Below are 20,163 nucleotides of genomic sequence, written 5' to 3'. Positions count from 1 at the left end.
AGCTTCTGTAAGGCAAAGGATATTGTCTTCTTTTTTTTTTTTTTATTAACTTGAGTATTTCTTATTTACATTTCGAATGTTATTCCCTTTCCCGGTTTCCGGGCCAACATCCCCCTAAACCCTCCCCTTCCCCTTCCTTATGGGTGTTCCCCTCCCCATCCTCCCCTCATTACTGCCCCGGCCCCAACTATCACATTCACTGGGGGTTCAGTCTTAGCAGGACCAAGGGCTTCCCCTTCCATTGGTGATCTTACTAGGCTATTCATTGCTATCTATGAGGTCAGAGTCCAGGGTCAATCCATGCATAGTCTTTGGGTAGTGGCTTAGTCCCTGGAAGCTCTGGTTGCTTGTCATTGTTGTTCATATGAAGGATATTGTCTTATGAACAAAAACAGCCTACATCAAATTATTTCTGACAAACCAAATCTATAGAAAATACAGAAAGCAATACTTCTGAATAGAGGAATGAGTATAGGAGCGAAACTGTGGGAAAAAAATACAAAGCCATAATTACTTAAACACAAACACCACTATCCCCCCAAAACTAACAATATGATGACAATTTCCACATATTATATTATCTTTACATATTAATGGCCTAAGCTCTCCAAACAAAAAACAAAGGCTTAATCAATCAAGAAAGAAATTCTCCTATCTACAAGAAACACATCATAGTTTAAAAGAAAGGAATCTTTTTAGTATAAATAATGGACAAAAGTATTTCAATCAAATGAAACCAGAAAGCAAGCAGGTGTCAGGTTCTTAATATCGAACAAAATAAGACTTCAAATTAAATCTATTTAGAAGAGGACTTTTCATTCATTCTAATTAAGGGAACAGTTAACAAAAACATTACTATCTTAAACATATATGAACTGAATTCCAGGGCAACCAGTTTTATAAACAAGTACTACTGGATTTAAAGGCACAGATAAAAAATGAATTTGTGCTCTTTGCTCTTCTCTGCTCTTTTGCCCACTTCTCCGTCTTCCCTTCTCTTCCCATCCCTCCCCTCCCCTCCACATGCTCATGGCTGGTCTTTATTCCTCTAGTCTTCTACTCTCATTAAACCTCTGTACGTGGAAAAAAATAAAATAAAATGAATTGGTAAATATTACATGATTTCAACACCCCACTTTTCTCAATAGAAAGGTAGGTCATCTAGACAAAAACTAAACAAAGAAACATCAGAATTGACAGCATACACAAAATTAAATTACCAGATCTATATAGAATATATTGCACCTAAGTCCAAATATAGATTCTACTCAGCAGCAAACCTAAACAGCAAACCTGTTCTAAAATAGACCATACCACAGGACACAAATGATTACAAAATACAAAAGATAGAGCCATTCCTTGTATCGTATCTGTGTATAATGCAGTAAGATTTAAATTTGACAGTAAAATTTTCAGTAAATATATAAACTCATGAAGATGAAACAGGTCATTACTAAATCATGAGTCAAAAAAATCTGTAAGGAATAAAAAATTTCCTGGAATTAAATGAAAATGGAATCAACACAACAAAACCCACTGGGACACAATGGAAACAGCCCTACAGGGGAATTTATACCTTTAACTTGCTACATTAGAAAAAAAATCAGAAAGAACACAAATAAATGATTTATGATTAAACTAAAAAATTTATAAAAACAGAACAAACTACATCTAAATCCAATTACCGGGGAGAAATAAAATGATGATGCTGGTGATGATAAAACAGAGCAGAAATCAATGAAAAAAAAAACAAATTTAAAAGGAAATCAATGAATCTATCAGCTGGATGTTTTTGAAGGTAAGTAAGATTGACAATTCCTTGGCCCAACTAAATAAAAAAAAAAAAAAAGGATAAAACCAAAATAAAAAGAATCAGAAATAGACAGAAAAATATTACAACAGACATCAAAGAATTCATAAAATTATATGGGACTATGTTAAAAACTTAAGAGTTTATTATGTTTGAAAACTTAAAAAAAAAAAAAAAAGAGTACATTCAGCCAAGCCTCCAAAACTAAACCAGGAAGTTGACAACCTAAAACCACGACGTAATAAAAAGGCCCCACTGACAACAGCACAGGCCAGATTAGACTCATGGCAGTCTACCAGACAGACTCACAGCAGCACAGGCCAGACAGACTCACAGCAGCACTCTACCAGACAGACTCACAGCAGCACAGGCCAGACAGACTCACAGCAGCACTCTACCAGACTCTCAAAGACTCACAGTCAATCCTCTTTCATCTAGAAGGAGGAAAGGAAGAAGAAGAAATGAAAGAATGAAAAAGAGAGGGTGGACAGCTTCCTTCTATGAAGTTAGTATCACTCTAATATCAAAATCAGGTAAAGACACTAGAACAACAAAGAAAAAACACAGGCCAATTGTTTGAATTAGATACAAAATATAGATTGCTGAATATAGATACAAAAATGCTCAATAAAATACTTGCAAACAAAATACAGAAATACATAAGAAAGATTATATATGGCTTTATCCCTGCTGTGCTGGGAATGTTTAACACATACAAATTAATAAATTTAATAAACCACAGAAATTGACTTGAAGACAAAAAAATCACATTATTATGTCATATATTCATAAAAGTCTCTGGTAAGATCAAACATGCCTTTGAAGTAAAGTTCTAGAAAATTAGTGCTAGAGGGAACATGTTACAAAAAACATAAAAGTTATACATACACAATCCACATCATCCTAAATGGAGAAACGGTTGAAGTAATCCCACTGAAGTCAGGAACTACACAGGGATACTCACTACCCTCACTCCCTTTCAATACTGTGTTCAAAATACTACCTAGTAATAAGTAATAAGGCAAGAGAAGGGAAAAAAACGTTAAAGTATTCCCACTTGAGGTGTTTGATACTATATATTAGAGACCAATGTTGCACAATACAAAGCCAACTTTCACGAATCAAGAGTTTCATCCTAAAACAAAAGAATGTATCTTCTTCTCAGCACCTCTTGGTACCTTCTCCAAAACTGACCATATAATCAGTCAAGAAACAGGCCTCAACAGATACAAGAAGACTGAAATGATCTCAGACATCCTATCAGGTCATCACAGACTAAGGCTGGTCTTCACTAACAACAAAACCAGAAAGCCCACACACACATGTAAGTGAACTACTCTCAAGGATAACTTGGTCAGGGAAGAAAGAAGGAAATTAAAGACTTTTAGCATGTATTGAAAATGAAGGCACAATATACCCAAACTTATGGGACACCATGAAAGCAGTGCTAAGAGGGAAACTTATAGCCCTGAGTGCCTCCAAAAAGAAACTGGAAAGAGCATACACTAGCAACTTAACAGAACATCTGAAAGCAAATACACCCAAGGGGAGTAGATGGCAGGAAATAATCAGACTCAGGGCTGAAATAAACCAAGTAGAAATAAAGAAAACTATACAAAGAATCAACAAAACCAGGAGCTGGTTCTTTGAGAAAATCAACAAGACAGATAAACCCTTAGCCAGACTAACCAGAGGGCACAGAGACAGTATCCAAACGATCAATGTGGAGAAATAAATGTAAACCTTCATTCACTGTTAAAGGGATTGCAAACTATGGATACTGGTTTGGAGAATCCTCAAAAAGCTGTTAAGTATAAATCTGGCATTTGGCACAGCTATACCACTTCTTGGCATATGTCCAAAGGGCTCCATCATACTCCAGATACTGGATCGGCCATTGCTACTCTACTTGCAACAAAAATAAAACAGCCTAAATGTCCCCCAACTGATGAATGGATGACGAAAATGTGGTACATATATACTATGTAACACTATTCAAATATAAAGAAAAATGAAGTCATGAACCTTGAAGGTAAATATATGGTAAACTACAAAAGATCATGTTGAGTGAGGTAAACCAGAACCCAGAAAGACGAATGTCTCAAGTTCGCTCTCATTGGAGGCTCCAAGCTACAAATTTTCAGATGTGATGGTATATCTACAGAAACCAGGGAAGTAGAAAGGATCCAGTGTTGGGGTAGTGAATGGGGGAATAACAGAAAAATAAAAGTGGGGAATAGAAGGGTACAAGTGATCTGTTAGGAAAATAAGAAAAGGAGGGGAAGGTCTAATAAGGCAGAGGGGAAGTAGATAATTATAAAACAAAGAGGGAGAAGGGTAAAGAAACAGTAGGGATGTCTGAAAAAGGTTAAAAGAAATTATATTATCAACTCTTAAACAATAACAAAAACCACGAAACATACTTAAGTTTGTGAATAAATATATTTATTGTTTAAATAAAATTTTTTACAGCACTCCCTCCAAAAATCAAAGGATACCTAAAAAATCAATTTCCTAATACTAAGCATGAAAGACACCCCTCCCCACCACACCTTTTTGGTTGCTGTTGTTTGAAAGACTGCTAACATACACAGGTTATTAATATTGCCCCGGGTTGCTACCAAGAGATGTAAGGGAAGTTCCACTTGCTGAAAACACAACACACTTCAGACCAAGAGTTCAGAACTGGAAACCACCTGAATGCCTCCTCTCTGACAAACAGCTTTCATGGTATCAGAAGGCACCACATAAATCTCCAGTGGAGCGAAGTAACCAAAAATCCTACCCAGATATGATGCCCATGACTCACAAGAAGAACCAGCATATGGTAAGTTATATGAGTCTCAGGGTCCAGAAATAACACATATACCCTGGCAGTAACCAATTTCTCTCTAACTGGATTTGAGACCGCCCCTCCCGCCGCCCCATGAACAGGAGGGGATCCATGCCTGTTACTGGAAACCAAGGCATCTACCCAGGACTAGTGAAGACATGATTATTTCTTTAAACTACTTTACCAGCATAATACCTAACTATATACAATCTAAATAAATGTCCTTACACTTAGAGAAGTGTAGTCCTAGCCTTTCACCAAGGAAACTTCTCTTTGCAACAGATGAAGACCATTACCAAAACCCTCAACCAATCAAAATAGATAGCCCAATCTCCACGAATACATCTAGCATCTAAGGTTAAGAGAATATTGTAAAACGGGGTGAAAAGATTTTAAGAGTCAGAGGATCAAGGTCTGTGTTTCCTTTTAATGTCAGAATCTGTACTCATGTCTCAACAACATGACTGCCTAAACATGAGCTGAACAGTACAACAATAATAGAAAAGCCAAAATGGGTAGAACAAAGGACACAAAGCCTTAGCCCTGTACAAAGAATGACAAGCAACTAAGGAATTCTGAGAGTGGGAGACGTAGTCTTTTTCTGAGATGAACAGGTCAACCCTGAAAACATACATTAGTAACATTATTTGGGTTGAACTCATTATGTGTGTAGGGTGTGTGTGGGGTGTGTGTGTGTTGCTAAATACACATATACATATATGCATTTAAAAACTAATGAAAAAAAGAAGCGATGACTTTGAAAGAAAGCAAGAAAGAGTTACATGAGGTTTGGAGGAAAAGAAGAGATTACAGTATCATATAATTAATTATTAAATAATAAATATAGTCTTAAAAATAAAAACTCTGGATGAGATTAAATACTTTAGAGCTTACTAATTTGATGACAATTAACAACTATGTAGTGTTTATATACTCATGTCTGTGTTCATGTCCTATGTACTTTTTTTCTTTTGAAATGGCGTCTTGCCATGTGTCCTAGGGTAGTCTTCTATTCCTGCATTGAAGCAATTCTCTTCTTGTCTCACCCTCCTAAGTTGGGACTAGAAGAGCAAACCAAAATTTATTCATGAAAATTTCATGGATAGCACAGCTTACTTATTACGATTTTAAGATCTACTATATTAAATGGTAGAAGAATTCTAAAAGAAGTCACTAAAGATGAAGTTACTGAAGTGTGAGGAATTTGAGAGCATTAATTTAAAACAAAGCTTTCAAAATTTATACAGAAATTGCTAGATGTATTCATGGAGATTGGGCTATTTTGATTGGTTGAGAGTTTTGGTAATGGTCTTCATCTATTACAAAGAGAAGTTTCCTTGGTGGAAAGCTAGGACTACACTTCTCTGTGAGTGTAAGGACATTTATTTAGATTGTATATTAACAAAAACCCAAGACACAGTGGAGGCTAACTATTTGGGATTTTTACGTTAAAATATTCTCATTAAAATTTCTAGCAAACATTTAAAATTCGGCTATATAATATAGATAAAATAAGTGTTGCATCTTTAACTCAAGTTCTACAGCTTATGGTTTTATATATCAATCATATCAAATATGATAGATTATATATTAATTATATATTATGTGTATGTTATATATAATAGATGTTATAGTGCACACACACACACACACACACACACACACACACACACACGTCCTTTACTTTCTCAGTGAAGCTAGAAAAGGAATAAATTCTTTCTAAATTCACAAAACCTTTTGAGAAGTTAGATAGACAATTCAGACTAACTGTATTGTAGAAAGGGAAGACAAATACTCTGCGGCATATACAACATCCCAAGAAAAATGTAGTCAAGGTGTCAGAGTAACTGGCAAGTTCAATACGACTTTAAAACCACGCCTATGAGGCTGGGTAGAGCTTAGCAGTAGAATGCTTGCCTGGCATGTGTGAGAGGCCATGAAGCCAAGCCTGAAAACCTTAAACTCTTCCTATCTGCTTTCACTACCAGCATGTACTAGTACCTAGCTTTTATTTACAAAATATTTTTAAGATAAAAAACGTTTGTATAATCACATGTAATGAACCTTTTGTTTCCCACCCACCCCCAACTGAAGTCACTAAGTCTGAAAAAAAAAAAACCCAAAAAACCCAAAAAACCCAAAATGAAAACAAAGCAAAAGACATAAACAAGAACAAGAATGTATACAGTAAGAAATTAATCTACTAAATTATACAACATTTATAATGATCCATAATAAAAGTCAATTTAATAGTAGCTTATATTTATTAACTCTAGTTAAGTGCTACAGTCAGCCAAAATTTAAAAAGAACTTAATAAAATAACTGTAGTTATGTATATAAAACCTTCAGAATCACAACATCATACTGATTATAATAATGATTCCAAAGAAAAGAATGGAAAGAAAACATGAAAATATGGGAGTCAGATGCAAGGGGATACGACCAATGTGCAGATGCTTCAGTCCTTCTTAAAAGGGGGAACAAAAATATTCATAGGAGAAGATTTGGAGACAAAGTGTGGAGCAGAGACTGAGGAATGGCCATTCAGAGACTGCCCCACCTGGGAATCCAGCCCATATACAGACACCAAACCCAGACAATATTGCTAATGCCAAGAAGTGCATGCTGACAGGAACCTGGTAAAGGTGTCTCCTGAGAGTCTCTGCCAGAGCATGACAAATACAGAAGTGAATGCTTGCAGCCAAGCTTTGAACTGAGAACAGGGTCCCCATTGGAGGAGTTAGAGAAAGGATTGAAGGAGCTGAAGGGGTTTGCAACCCCATAAGAACAACAATACCAACCATCGAGTCCCAGGGACTAAACCACTACCCAAAGAGTACACATGGACAGACTCATGGCTCCAGCTGCATATGTAGCAGAGGATGGCCGTGTTGGGCACCAATGGGAGGAAAAGCTCTTGGTCCTGCCAAGGCTGGACCTCCTAGTGTAGGGGAATGTCAGGGTGGGGAGGCAGGAAGAAGGGTGGTTGGGGAGGGGGAACACCCTCATAGAAGAAGGGGGGAGAAGGGGATAGGGGCTTCTGGATGGGAAACCAGGAAAAGGAATAACATTTGAAATGTAAATAAAAAATATTCAATAAAAAAAGACTTTTGTGAGTTTTAAAAGTCTATTCTCACACCCATCTAAGAAACACATTTCATATTTCACAGAAGAGGAATATGACACATATCTCACCAGTCTCCCAGTTATGAACCATAATATAGGAAAATATAGGAAATAGTCTACAAAGTTTCAGAGCATCAATAAAATGAAGAGAACATTTTAAGTCCTATGTTCAGTCACGGATATTACCCTCTTCCACTACCCGAACATTATTAGCAAGTGCTTTTAACCACTGACATCTACCTTTTCAGTACTTTTCTACTAACTTAACATAAAGCCACATACAAGAGTTGTCCATGTTACAAGGTAACAGACTCACTTTTTGTGCAGAAACTCTCCAGCTGCCACAGCAACAGGGCGATGTGCTGAGTACACCAAATGGTAGACGTTTTCACAGTCTTCATTGGAAAGAGCTTCTTCACTTCCACTGAAAATGTAAAGTTACATCAGAACCACAGAAACATTTTATTTATGTAATCCCTCATTTAATTTATGCAAAGTGATTATAAAAGCTGAAGATACACCCATTTTACTTGTTTCCTCTTACATTAAAAGTAGTATTTCACCTTAATTGTAAATGTATTCACTATATAAAATTTAGAAAATTCAGCTTAAAGAAACATTTCCCAGTTTTTCCATGTGAAATATCCACTTATAATGATAGTCCATACCTTAGAAATATATACTAGAGTAAGTATGCAAGCTCTTTAAAGGAGCACAAGGCGTTTCATCTTTAAATATACTTAAGGAACACATTTATCCTTGTTTCATACAACTAATGTCACTAGGTTACTAATTTTCCCAGAACCATATCTATGAAATAGTATTTTATCATCTAGTTGTAACATCAATTTCCCACTATTTAGTATTCCCAATTCTTTTAAGTATTACATTTGTCTGTCTGTCTGCATGCTTATTTATTTGTTCATATGTTCGCGTATATGACAGGCATAGCTCTCATTTGGTCAAAGAACAACTTTTGAAAGTTGGTTCTTTTCTCCCACCATGTTGGTCCCTGGGATTCAATCCAAGTCATCAAGCTTGGGGGGGGGGTACACCTCTATATAAGCGGAAGCATCTTCTCAGTTCCAGCCATTCCTTTACTAACATAATTTTTCTATTATTACATTCCTTTACTCATAATTCTGTGATCAAAATGTATTTTAAGCCCTTTTGTCCCAAAATGAAACATCCATTTCCTGCTTATTAGTATACTTCTAAATGATTAATATTACTACAATTAGTTTGAATACTTAATTATTGAGCTGCATAGGTCCCTGGCAACATATAGTTTTACAAGTTTATTTCATAGATTCTCAAATGCAGATGTCTTTTACCCAAGAACTTCAAGAATCTAGTAAATATAATTAGAACGCTCTTATCACCAAAGGACTGCAGTTCAGTCAATTCCAGGAAGAAACTGTAGCCTTGTCTGAAAGCCATAAATGGCAAAAATGGCAGATAAACTATAGCTATTTAAATATTCTCCCTAACACAACCAATAATGCTAGTTCCATTATGGTGAGGCAGGTAGGATAATGTAGGCAGTGACCAATCTTATTCCTAACAGACATTAGAAGAAATACTAGGTATAAAAGAACCAACTTTATATATCTATACATTCCATTTCCCCAGAGTTAGAAGACTTCAACTGAGACAGACAAGTTTCAGGACTGCTAATAGGAGTTAGTAAGTTAGGACAACTGTAACTGTCCAATTCACAGGCTCAGGATCCTGAAACAAAGTATGTATTATCAGCTTAATGGGGAAAAATACTCCGGAAAAATACCCCGATTTAAACTTCTATCTCAGAAATACAAACTCATAAATACGAGGAAATATTGCACGAAATGTAGAATTATGGCTGTAATTCCAGAGGTTGAGAAAGAAGAGAGGGAGTTTGAGGTCAGACTAAGCCACACTGTCATACTTTGTTGGGAGAAAAAACAAAAACAAAAAAACAGTAGCAGAGCTGACAGATGGCACAAAAATATTTAAAGGAGTGGGAAGGGTTACCAGTAATCCTATGTGCCAAGAAAAGTAAAGCCAGGTTGTTTCATGTACATTCTATAAGAGACCGGTAAGCTAGATTTTGATTCTTAGCTCATTATCATGTAAGATACTAAACTAGATAAAATTAGGAGACTGTGAAATTACATTAGGACATGTGCTTTTGTTTTTTAAATGGAACAGTGTTAGAAACTGTTAATATAATGAAAAACTTTTATAGATTCTTGAATTTTTGTTATGGGTATAGGTGCTTTGTCTGTATATCTGTCTACAGTATCTGAGCCTGGTGAATGTGGAAGCTGAAAGAGAGCCTCCTATGTTTCCTGGAACTGGAGCTATAGACAGTTGTGGGTTGCCATGTAGAATTGAAATTGCATCTTTTTAAAGAGTAGTTAATGCTCTTAACTTGCTGAGTCCTCTCTCTTGCCCCATCATGAGGTATTTATGAAGATAGTAAGACACATCAAGTCTCAGAAAACTATGAAAACTTTATAAATATGTCTTGAGATTATTTTCATGACCTGGTACACAGCAAGGGCATAAAGAGTGCTAAAAGAAAAAGGACTGCATGGAGGAGCCCAAGAAAGCAGAGAAAACCATGAGGGCTAGAAGGCAAGTGAGGGGACCTCCTCCATGTGGAAGCTCTTGGTTTCCTATAAGCCATGTATGGGATATTTACTAATGAGCCAACTTGAGTAGTTCCAAAAGACATTGTCCAATAAAATTGTCTGAAAAACCAAGTAGATCCAACACAGAAAACCTGAAAGCCAGGCCTAAGTGAGAAGGCAGAAGAAACAATGATGCACAGGCTTCTCTGAGATATCTGTAATCACAAATCCCTAGAACAGAGAGAGAGATCTGAGTAATGTATAGAAGAACAGATGTAATCCATGACTTAGGTTAAGACACAGAGAGAGGGAACATTGTATCTGGACATATCAGATAGTTTCTATTCTTTTTCTTTCAATAAAAATTCAGGAAAATAAAATTTAGAGATTACTGAAATTGGGCAACCTATTTTCTAAGTTTGCTATAAAAAGAACATGTTTTTCTCCAGCCAAACAAGTTCTTAGATGGTTTGAAAACATTCTTGATAAAATGGAATTAGCTTAGTATATTTAAAAAAAAAAGTATTTAAAAGGAAAGAAAATTTCATAAACGATTAGGAAAATGGTACACAATAACAACAATCTGAACATAAAGATATCTATCAATACACCATGAAGCATACCAATATATGAAAGAAAGGAAAGTCAGCATCTATGACTAGAGACTAATATATTGCTCTTAAAAAAGGTAAAGAAGGCCCAAGAGAAGGCTCAGTAGTTATGAGCAGGTACTGCTTTTGGAACTGAAGGACCTGGGTTGAGTGGTTTACAAACACCTATAACTCCAGTTCTAGGATATTCAATGACTTTGGCTTCTGTAGGTACACAGAGGGACATACATACATATATACATGTAATTTAAAAAAAACATGAAAAAGGTAAAATAGTAATATATAGTATAGATACTGGGTACTGTAAATAAATTCAAAGTAATGAATGAAAATATATGTGTATATATATATGAATATAAATGCTTATTTATTTTTCTACAACAATGGATTGAGTACAGGCCTTGTCCATGCTAGGAAAAGTATCTTGAAAATTATTGTTCTCAATTTTGTTATATTGATTTATTCTCCTTGTGAGAGTGAAGAATAAATATGCACATTAGAGGGAGTTAGAGGACAATTTGTGTGAGTTGGCTTTTCCTTTCTACAATGAAAGTTCCTGGGATCAAACTCATTAGATCCCAGGCTTGGCAGAAAGCACATTTATTTGTTGAGCTAACATGCTGCTCCTCCAATCACTATGTTTATAAAAACATACTCAACATTGCCTAAAATATTCAGAACATGTTCTGAGATAATAGAATAAAATACAAAAAAATATTGTTTTTTAAATAAACTATCTGTAGGTGATAAATATATATAATAGGATATAAAACTAGAAAACATAAAGGGAATCAAAGTACTCATGAACGAATGTTCATAAATGACTGCTTGTTCTACCATATTTTTGTAAACAATGTCTTTAAAAGTAAGTTCATTTTGTTAAACTTATTAACTGACAGGCATGAGATAAGTGAGCCAAAAGACAGTACATCACTGAAAATAGTAAGATGGACAAACCTCTTGTGTTGTTTATGAAGAAAAAGACTGAAATAGAAGAGAATGAAAAAAGAATAAAACATTTTCAAAAGTAATGAAAACCTCAGTTGGCTGCAGCAGTGCCATCTCCTTCAGCTGGGTAACTACTGAAGCCATAGAACACTGAGACGAGGAGGCTCAGATCAGAGGAGATGGCAGGTGGCAAATATTACCACAACACAATTACATATACATGAACCTCCAAAAAATTATGAAAAGGAAACTCAATGCTATACTTTAGAAGAACAACATCCCAACAAGACAACATATGCTACTAAATAAAATACACAATATCAGGAACGGGTCACATCTGTCTAAGTTGTCTAAAGAGACCTTAAAAACATTGTGAGGAAGTGCCAATGACATCACATTATTTGTGGCACAAAATATGAAGTAACCGAGCTTGTATTCAACTTGAAAATTCACTATTGGCTAGTGTTCAATGTGTCCTATACATATTACAGGAGAGAAATAACCAATCTAATCTAGCTATAAAGTCTGTAAGATATGACAACCTGCCCGCAAGAGTGGTGCAAATCTTATGGAGGTAACTAACCACTTAAAAAAAACAAAAGCAATTTAAGGCATGCTCCATGAACATTGTTAATGAGGTCATGAACCTGAGAATACAGAGGTTATGGACCCATGAGGAAAACCTATTATTATTCTAATAAATGAACATAGCAATAAAATGATCACTAATTACATATTGCTATAACCCTAGATCAGTGACTTATTTAAATCTCATCAGAGAAGCTTCTTCTTGTGGTAGATGGTAATTAACGTAGAGCCACAAATGGACAATGTACAGAGAATCAACAACTCTGGAGTACTTAGACCTCTCCTGCCTTGACCCTGAGGTATCTATGTAGAATTTTTGTAGTGTAATTTTTTTACACTTTTGGTAATTACTTTAAGGAAACACCATTTCCCAGACACAACCAGGTAGGTGCATGTATGATGTCACAGACACTGACATTTGATTCCATTAATATGAACATTTTTTATATATTCTTTTGTGGTAACGGAGGTGAAACTTAAGGCTATGTGAATGGTAGGAAAGCACTCTGTCAATGAACTACATTACCAGTCCCACATTTTTTGTTTCTAATTATTAATTAAAAATGACATCAGTTTAAAAAGTGTGTCAAATTTATTCACAAACACACAAATGTAAGCCCAAATGAAACCACTCTAATTTGTAATATTTAGGCAAAACAAAATATACTAGATTCAAATATAATTTATAAGAGGAAGGAAAAAGTGTTTATATTATATAAATATATTTACTTAATTCAGGCTACTGAAGAGTTCAAAAGCATTCAAAATAAACAGAAATTTTCACCTTGTAACAAACTATATTTTGAGCATGAAGTTTCAGGACCTAGTGCTTGTATAGTGAGCACCAGGCCCTGGGTTAAATTCCTAACATCACAAGTAAAAATAAAACAAATCCATCCAAAAACTAGTTTACAAATTAATAACAAAGGTACAAATATTTCAAATGCCTTTCATAACAAAACAATATCTGCTATTAAGGATAGTACTAATAGAGCAGGAAGTCTTGGCTATGAAATCAGACAAGACAAGAAAATGACAATTATAAAGTTAAAAAGTTTAAATTATTTGTCCAGAATAGTCTAATAATCTGCATGGTAAAAGCAATAGGATCAAGAAAGCATCAGATGTTTAGGAGTTCTAAATGTTGTACATATAAGAAGACTTAAATTAAAGGTTTCTTTACTTTGTAATAAGTAGGTAACACTAAATGCTAATAATGACAATGAAACCATACTGTATTTAATAATTAGCCTATGTAAAAAATACACACCACTGTGATCATATACACATATGTAAACCTTCCATATAAAACACACCTAAGGGACATTTGCATACAGAAATGAAAAAAATTACATAAAATAAATATTTTATGCTTTTATAACATTACAAATTATGATAGAATAGAGGGGTTCTTTTTGCTTTTTAAAAAAGTCTTACAATGTATCCCTGGCTGACATGGGACTCACAGAGATGACAAACACTCCACAACTAGATTAAAGGAAGACACTGTATAGTTCTTACATTTAAAATCACATCAAAGTTTGAGGCATTTGACATGTATATTTTAAGAAAAAATATGAGAACTAGCTAAGTAAGGGTTTAAAAGTCAAAGAGGAGAGAATCATCTAGTAAGACAGGAAGTCTCATGTATAACAAATAATATATTGGAAAGCTACAATGATTAAAAAAAATCGAACAAACAAAAAACATAGTTGTAAGGACATAAAAAAAGGAACCCAAGCAAAATTTGGCATTTGAACAAATACCCGGGGCAGATGTGGTATCATAATGCAGTGAGTTTTTTTTTAAAACAATTTTGACAGAAGACACATTATCTAGGGGAATTTTTTAGCTTAGTAAACATATAAAAACTAGCTATTATATGGAGAAAACAGATTATCACTTAAATGAAAAACGACTCCTATCTATAATCCCAGAACTCTGGAATTTGAGGCAGGGAGATTTTTCTGATTTGAGACAAGTCTATGGTACACTAAATTTCAAGCCTGGGCTTCAGTGCGAGACCATGTTTCAAAATACCCAAAATATATTTGGTTATAAGCAGAACCTTAAAAAGTAAAAGCAGAACCTTTGTGTGAAGTACTAATTAAAGAACTTATCCTGAGACGAAATTAAAATGGAAAGATGAAACTGTTACCGGACACTATACTTACTGAAGTATCAGAGTAACCAACCGGATGGCTTCCACAGCAACATCATATTCTTTGTCAAGAGTCATTGATACAATGCGATCCTGAAAGAAGTTATAAACAAGTCAACCTTAAATATAAATGAGTCAAGAAAGGCTTAAAGTATTCGAAGGAATATATGCAATGTCAAGAAAGATAAGAAAGTTATCATTCTTTCCTTTTTTAAACATAGTCTCACTATGGCCTAAAACTTGTAGAGATGCAGTTGCCTGTTTCCCTCATGCCGGGATGAAAGTCATATATAACCATGCCTTGTTTGGCAAACTTTATTCTTGAAATCTTACATAAGTGAGGTATGGAATTTTTGCTTGTTTTAGACAGAAACTTTCTATGTAGCCCTGGCTAGCCTGGAGATCACTATGTAGACCAGACTGACTTAGAACCTACAGAAGCCTAACCACCTATTCGAATCCAGGACGGTGAAAATGTTTGTCATCAACTGGCATTTCCCAAACACTATGTTAAGTAAACTTTCAATTAAAAACATTTCAAAACTCTTTCTACAGAGAAATTCTCATTTTAAGTAATAAAGTTCCTTTGAAGCCACAAGTAAGAACTCCTACAGGGTAAATGCGCTATGAAGAACGGTATTTATTCACCAGTTTCCTTAGAGCTTCCTAAAAAAATGGTGGATTGCTGGAAAAAATTTCCTAAACAAAACACCAATGGCTTACGCTCTAAGATCAAGAATCGACAAATGGGATCTCATAAAACTACAAAGCTTCTGTAAGGCAAAGGACACGGTGGTTAGGACAAAACGGCAACCAACAGATTGGGAAAAGATCTTTACCAATCCTACAACAGATAGAGGCCTTATATCCAAAATATACAAAGAACTCAAGAAGTTGGACCGCAGGGAAACAAATAACCCTATTAAAAAATGGGGTTCAGAGGTAAACAAAGAATTCACAGCTGAGGAATGCCGAATGGCTGAGAAACACCTAAAGAAATGTTCAACATCTTTAGTCATAAGGGAAATGCAAATCAAAACAACCCTGAGATTTCACCTCACACCAGTGAGAATGGCTAAGATCAAAAACTCAGGGGACAACAGATGCTGGCGAGGATGTGGAGAAAGAGGAACACTCCTCCATTGTTGGTGGGATTGCAGACTGGTACAACCATTCTGGAAATCAGTCTGGAGGATCCTCAGAAAATTGGACATTGAACTGCCTGAGGATCCAGCTATACCTCTCTTGGGCATATACCCAAAAGATGCCCCAACATATAAAAAAGACACATGCTCCACTATGTTCATTGCAGCCTTATTTATAATAGCCAGAAGCTGGAAAGAACCCAGATGCCCTTCAACAGAGGAATGGATACAGAAAATGTGGTACATCTACACAATGGAATATTACTCAGCTATCAAAAACAACGACTTTATGAAATTCGTAGGCAAATGGTTGGAACTGGAAAACATCATCCTGAGTGAGCTAACCCAATCACAGAAAGACATACATGGTATGCACTCATTGATAAGTGGCTATAAGCCCAAATGCTTGAATTACCCTAGATGCCTAGAGCAAATGAAACTCAAGACGGATGATCAAAATGTGAATGCTTCACTCCTTCTTTAAAAGGGGAACAAGAATACCCTTGGGAGGGAAGAGAGAGGCAAAGATTAAAACAGAGACTGAAGGAACACCCATTCAGAGCCTGCCCCACATGTGGCCCATACATATACAGCCACCCAATTAGACAAGATGGATGAAGCAAAGAAGTGCAGACCGACAGGAGCCGGATGTAGATCGCTCCTGAGAGACACAGCCAGAATACAGCAAATACAGAGGCGAATGCCAGCAGCAAACCACTGAACTGAGAATAGGACCCCCGTTGAAGGAATCAGAGAAAGAACTGGAAGAGCTTGAAGGGGCTCGAGACTCCATATGTACAACAATGCCAAGCAACCAGAGCTTCCAGGGACTAAGCCACTACCTAAAGACTATACATGGACTGACCCTGGACTCTGACCTCATAGGTAGCAATGAATATCCTAGTAAGAGCACCAGTGGAAGGGGAAGCCCTGGGTCCTGCTAAGACTGAACCCCCAGTGAACTAGACTGGTGGGGGGAGGGCGGCAATGGTGGGAGGGTTGGGAGGGGAACACCCATAAGGAAGGGGAGGGGGGAGGGGGATGTTTGCCCGGATACCGGGAAAGGGAATAACACTCGAAATGTATATAAGAAATACTCAAGTTAATAAAAAGAGGAGAACTTTCAAAGGTCCAATGAGTATAAAAAAAAAAAAAAGCCCTTATTCCATGTTTCTCCAACCCTCGTAGTATAATCCCTGAACTTTCTGGGACACAAATGAACTAAGTATCTCTTATAGCTAACACAGAGAATGTTGGTGAGCATTTATTTGTTACAATAGCTGACTCTCGGAGGACTCCTGCCCTGAATATAAATCCAAGCAAAGATAGTCTGACAGGAGAATTCACATGAAATAATATAACCAAACCACTGGGAAAAAGGGAGAAATTAAAAATAGCAGATTACAAAAAACGAACACACTAAGATTCTCACTATGACACTCACTAACATACAACCTATCAATGAACCAAAGCAAAAATAACATAAAAGCTAAAAACCCACAACAATATCAAAGTACTACATTTAAAAAGGATTAATGATCACAGAGAAAACTAAACAGAAGAAATCAATTTAGGACTAAGAAAAGAACATTATCAAAATAAAGAAGACAGTCAGTTACTTGGAAGAAAAATTTAGAAACAGAAAAGAAAAACTGAGGAAGGGAACTCAGATATTGAAAAGAACTAAACTCAAACTGAGCAAGTGAAGGAACAAGTACTAAACTGAAACACAGCAGACCCCCTAAGTTACCTCGGTGTTTTTTCTAACTCCTCCATTGGGGACCCTGTTCTCAGTCCAATGTTTAGCTGTGAGCATCCACCTCTGTATTTGTAACCCCATAGGAAGAACAACAATATCAACCAATCAGACACCCCAGAGCTCCCAGGGACTAAACCACCAACCAAGGAGTACACATGGAGAGACCCATGGCTCCAGCTGCATATGTAGCAGAGGATGGCCTTGTTGGACATCAGTGGGAAGACAAGCCGTTGGTCCCAAGGAGGCTCGAGGCCCCAGTGTAGGGGATGCCAGGACAGGAGATGAGAGGGATTGCGTGGATAGGTGAGTAACACCCTCCAGGAGGCAGAGGGTAGGGGAATGGGATAGGAGGTTTCTGGAGGGGAAACCAAGAAAGGGGATAACATTTGAAATGTAAGTAAAGAAAGTATCCAATAAAAGAAAACAAAAACAAAAACAAAACAAAACAAAACAAAACAAAAAAACCAGCAGAAAGCATCAACACCTAAGAGCAAGTGGAAGAACACAAATTCCTGGGATGGGTGACAGCACTGAAACAATGAAAAAGATGGAGATGAAGTGTCTGGAGTAAGATACAGGATTCAATTTATATCATTGTTTTGAAAAAGCTTATAGACTGCACACAGAAACTATTTAGAAGGTATAAACTAAGGGGAAATAAATCATCGAGAAGTAACTATTATAATCATCAATGAGCCAAACTTGGAGATAACAATTTGTCAAACACAATCATCCTAACAGTCCAATGGGTCCTGATATCACATTGGCAGAATACTCAATACTAAACTCATACTTGAAAGAGGTCTTCCAAAATGAAGATTAGGAAAGAAACATCAGAATTAAGCTCTATCATAGATCAATTATCAACATTTAACACATTTATAATATTCCAAACAGGTAGAGGGATGGGGTTCTTTCCTATGGTGCATAGAACCTTTTAGAAAATTGTAGCCAGGCAGGTGGTGCTGTCACACACCTTTAATATCAGCACTCAGGAGGCAGGCAGCTCAGTTAGAGGCCAACCTCTTCTACAGAGCAGTTCCAGGACAGCAAGAGCTACAAAGAAAAGCCCTGTTTAGAAGCTTCCTCTCCCCACCAAAGAATTTTAAGCCAAAAGGAAAGGCTTAACAAATACATAAAAAGTTGAAGTAATCTATAAAATATAATTATATCATAGCAGAAAAAAAACCAGACATTCACGGGAGAACCCTCAAAAACAACACGAATATTAGACGAATGGATGACAGACATTTAAATGAACAATGGATTATTAGAAATAATGGAGGAATTAGAAAATTACTAGACTAACATAAAAACCATAGCTTGACCTTTCAGAACATTCTCTGAGACAGAGCCAAAGCAGTCCTAAGAAAAAGCTTACAGCTCAAATGTTAAAAAGCAGAAATCTCCAATATATAAGGCAGCAATACAAGTCAATAGATCTTCAGGTTCCAGAAAAAGAACCAAACACAAACTAGTACACAGAAATCATTAGAGGAAAAAAAATAATGAAATAGAATTCTAAAAGGATAGGTGGAAGTAAACAAATATGTCCTTTAAAAAGATTAACCAGATTGATTGAACCCTAGCCAAAAGAACTAAAAGAAGACCTAATCAATAAAATTATAGATTAAGAGGAAGATACTCAAACAGACTCCAATGTACATATTTACCAATGTATATATTTATTAATCACTTTGAATACTTAGTTCAAAAAGCTGAAAAGTAAGAAAAAGGTTGGTTAAAATTCTAAATTTATGTAATAATCCAAATTAGAGATACATAGATTTATTCTAAGCAGTAAGACTGAAGCAACAATAGAAAAAAAATCTCCACAAACAAAAGCTCAGGAGTGATGAATTCAGAGTTGAATTTTATGAAACTTATAAAGATCTAATGCTGATGATTCACACTATGTGGCATGAAAGAGAAAAAGATATTAGCCATACTCATTCCACTCAGCTAGGATTACTGATACTAAAACTACAAAAAGATACAAAAAAACAAAAATATGTTTGAATCAAACTAAAAGACATATTAATACCCTATAACACAAATGGTTTCATCCAAGGGATGCAAGGCTGGTTTAATGTATGCTCTCCAATGACTATAATATACCACAGGACAGACTTAAAACATATAAAAGAAATCACAGTAACATCAACATAGAAAAAGAAAAAGCATCTGTTTTCATAACAAAAGTTATTTCAATATGTTTTCATGACAAAAGTCCTGAAGATATTAGATAGGACATATCGCAAAAGAATAAAATAAATATATAGCCAAATATTTACACTTGCTAGAGAAATAGCACTTTCTCTAAAATAATAAAAAAAGATAAGGTGTTCTTCACTTGTATCTGGAATTGAGCTTGAAGTTAAAGCATCAAGACAAATCAAATATCCCTATTTGGGGATGATCTGATGTTATACTCAACATCCTATAGATGCTACCCGAAAACACTGATAAATTCAGTAAAATTTCAGTATAAAAAATCAGCATAACATCCACTACCTTTTTCATACACCAACAAGTAATTTGCTGAAGACTAATTAGGGGAAAAATA

General features: G+C 35.7%; 1 protein-coding gene across 6 annotated transcripts in view; it reads right to left on the bottom strand.

Annotated features, from left to right (window-relative positions):
- Stag1 (STAG1 cohesin complex component) overlaps positions 1–20,163 on the bottom strand; it is a 383,606-nt gene that overhangs the window by 119,466 nt on the left and 243,977 nt on the right. For all 6 annotated transcript variants that reach the window (XM_087562318.1, XM_087562317.1, NM_001433817.1 and 3 more), the window contains 2 exons: positions 14,707–14,786; positions 8,087–8,194 (listed from right to left, as the gene is read on the bottom strand). In XM_087562318.1, the coding sequence (XP_087418444.1) occupies positions 8,087–8,194; positions 14,707–14,786 (188 nt within the window). The remainder of the gene's footprint in view (positions 1–8,086; positions 8,195–14,706; positions 14,787–20,163) is intronic.

This window comes from Rattus norvegicus, chromosome 8, assembly GCF_021556685.1.
Source record: "Rattus norvegicus strain SHRSP/BbbUtx chromosome 8, alternate assembly SHRSP_T2T, whole genome shotgun sequence".
In the NCBI taxonomy this organism is placed as follows: Eukaryota; Metazoa; Chordata; class Mammalia; order Rodentia; family Muridae; genus Rattus; species Rattus norvegicus.
The sequence above is the reverse complement of the archived record's forward strand: the minus strand, read 5'-3'. Positions and strand labels throughout refer to the sequence as shown.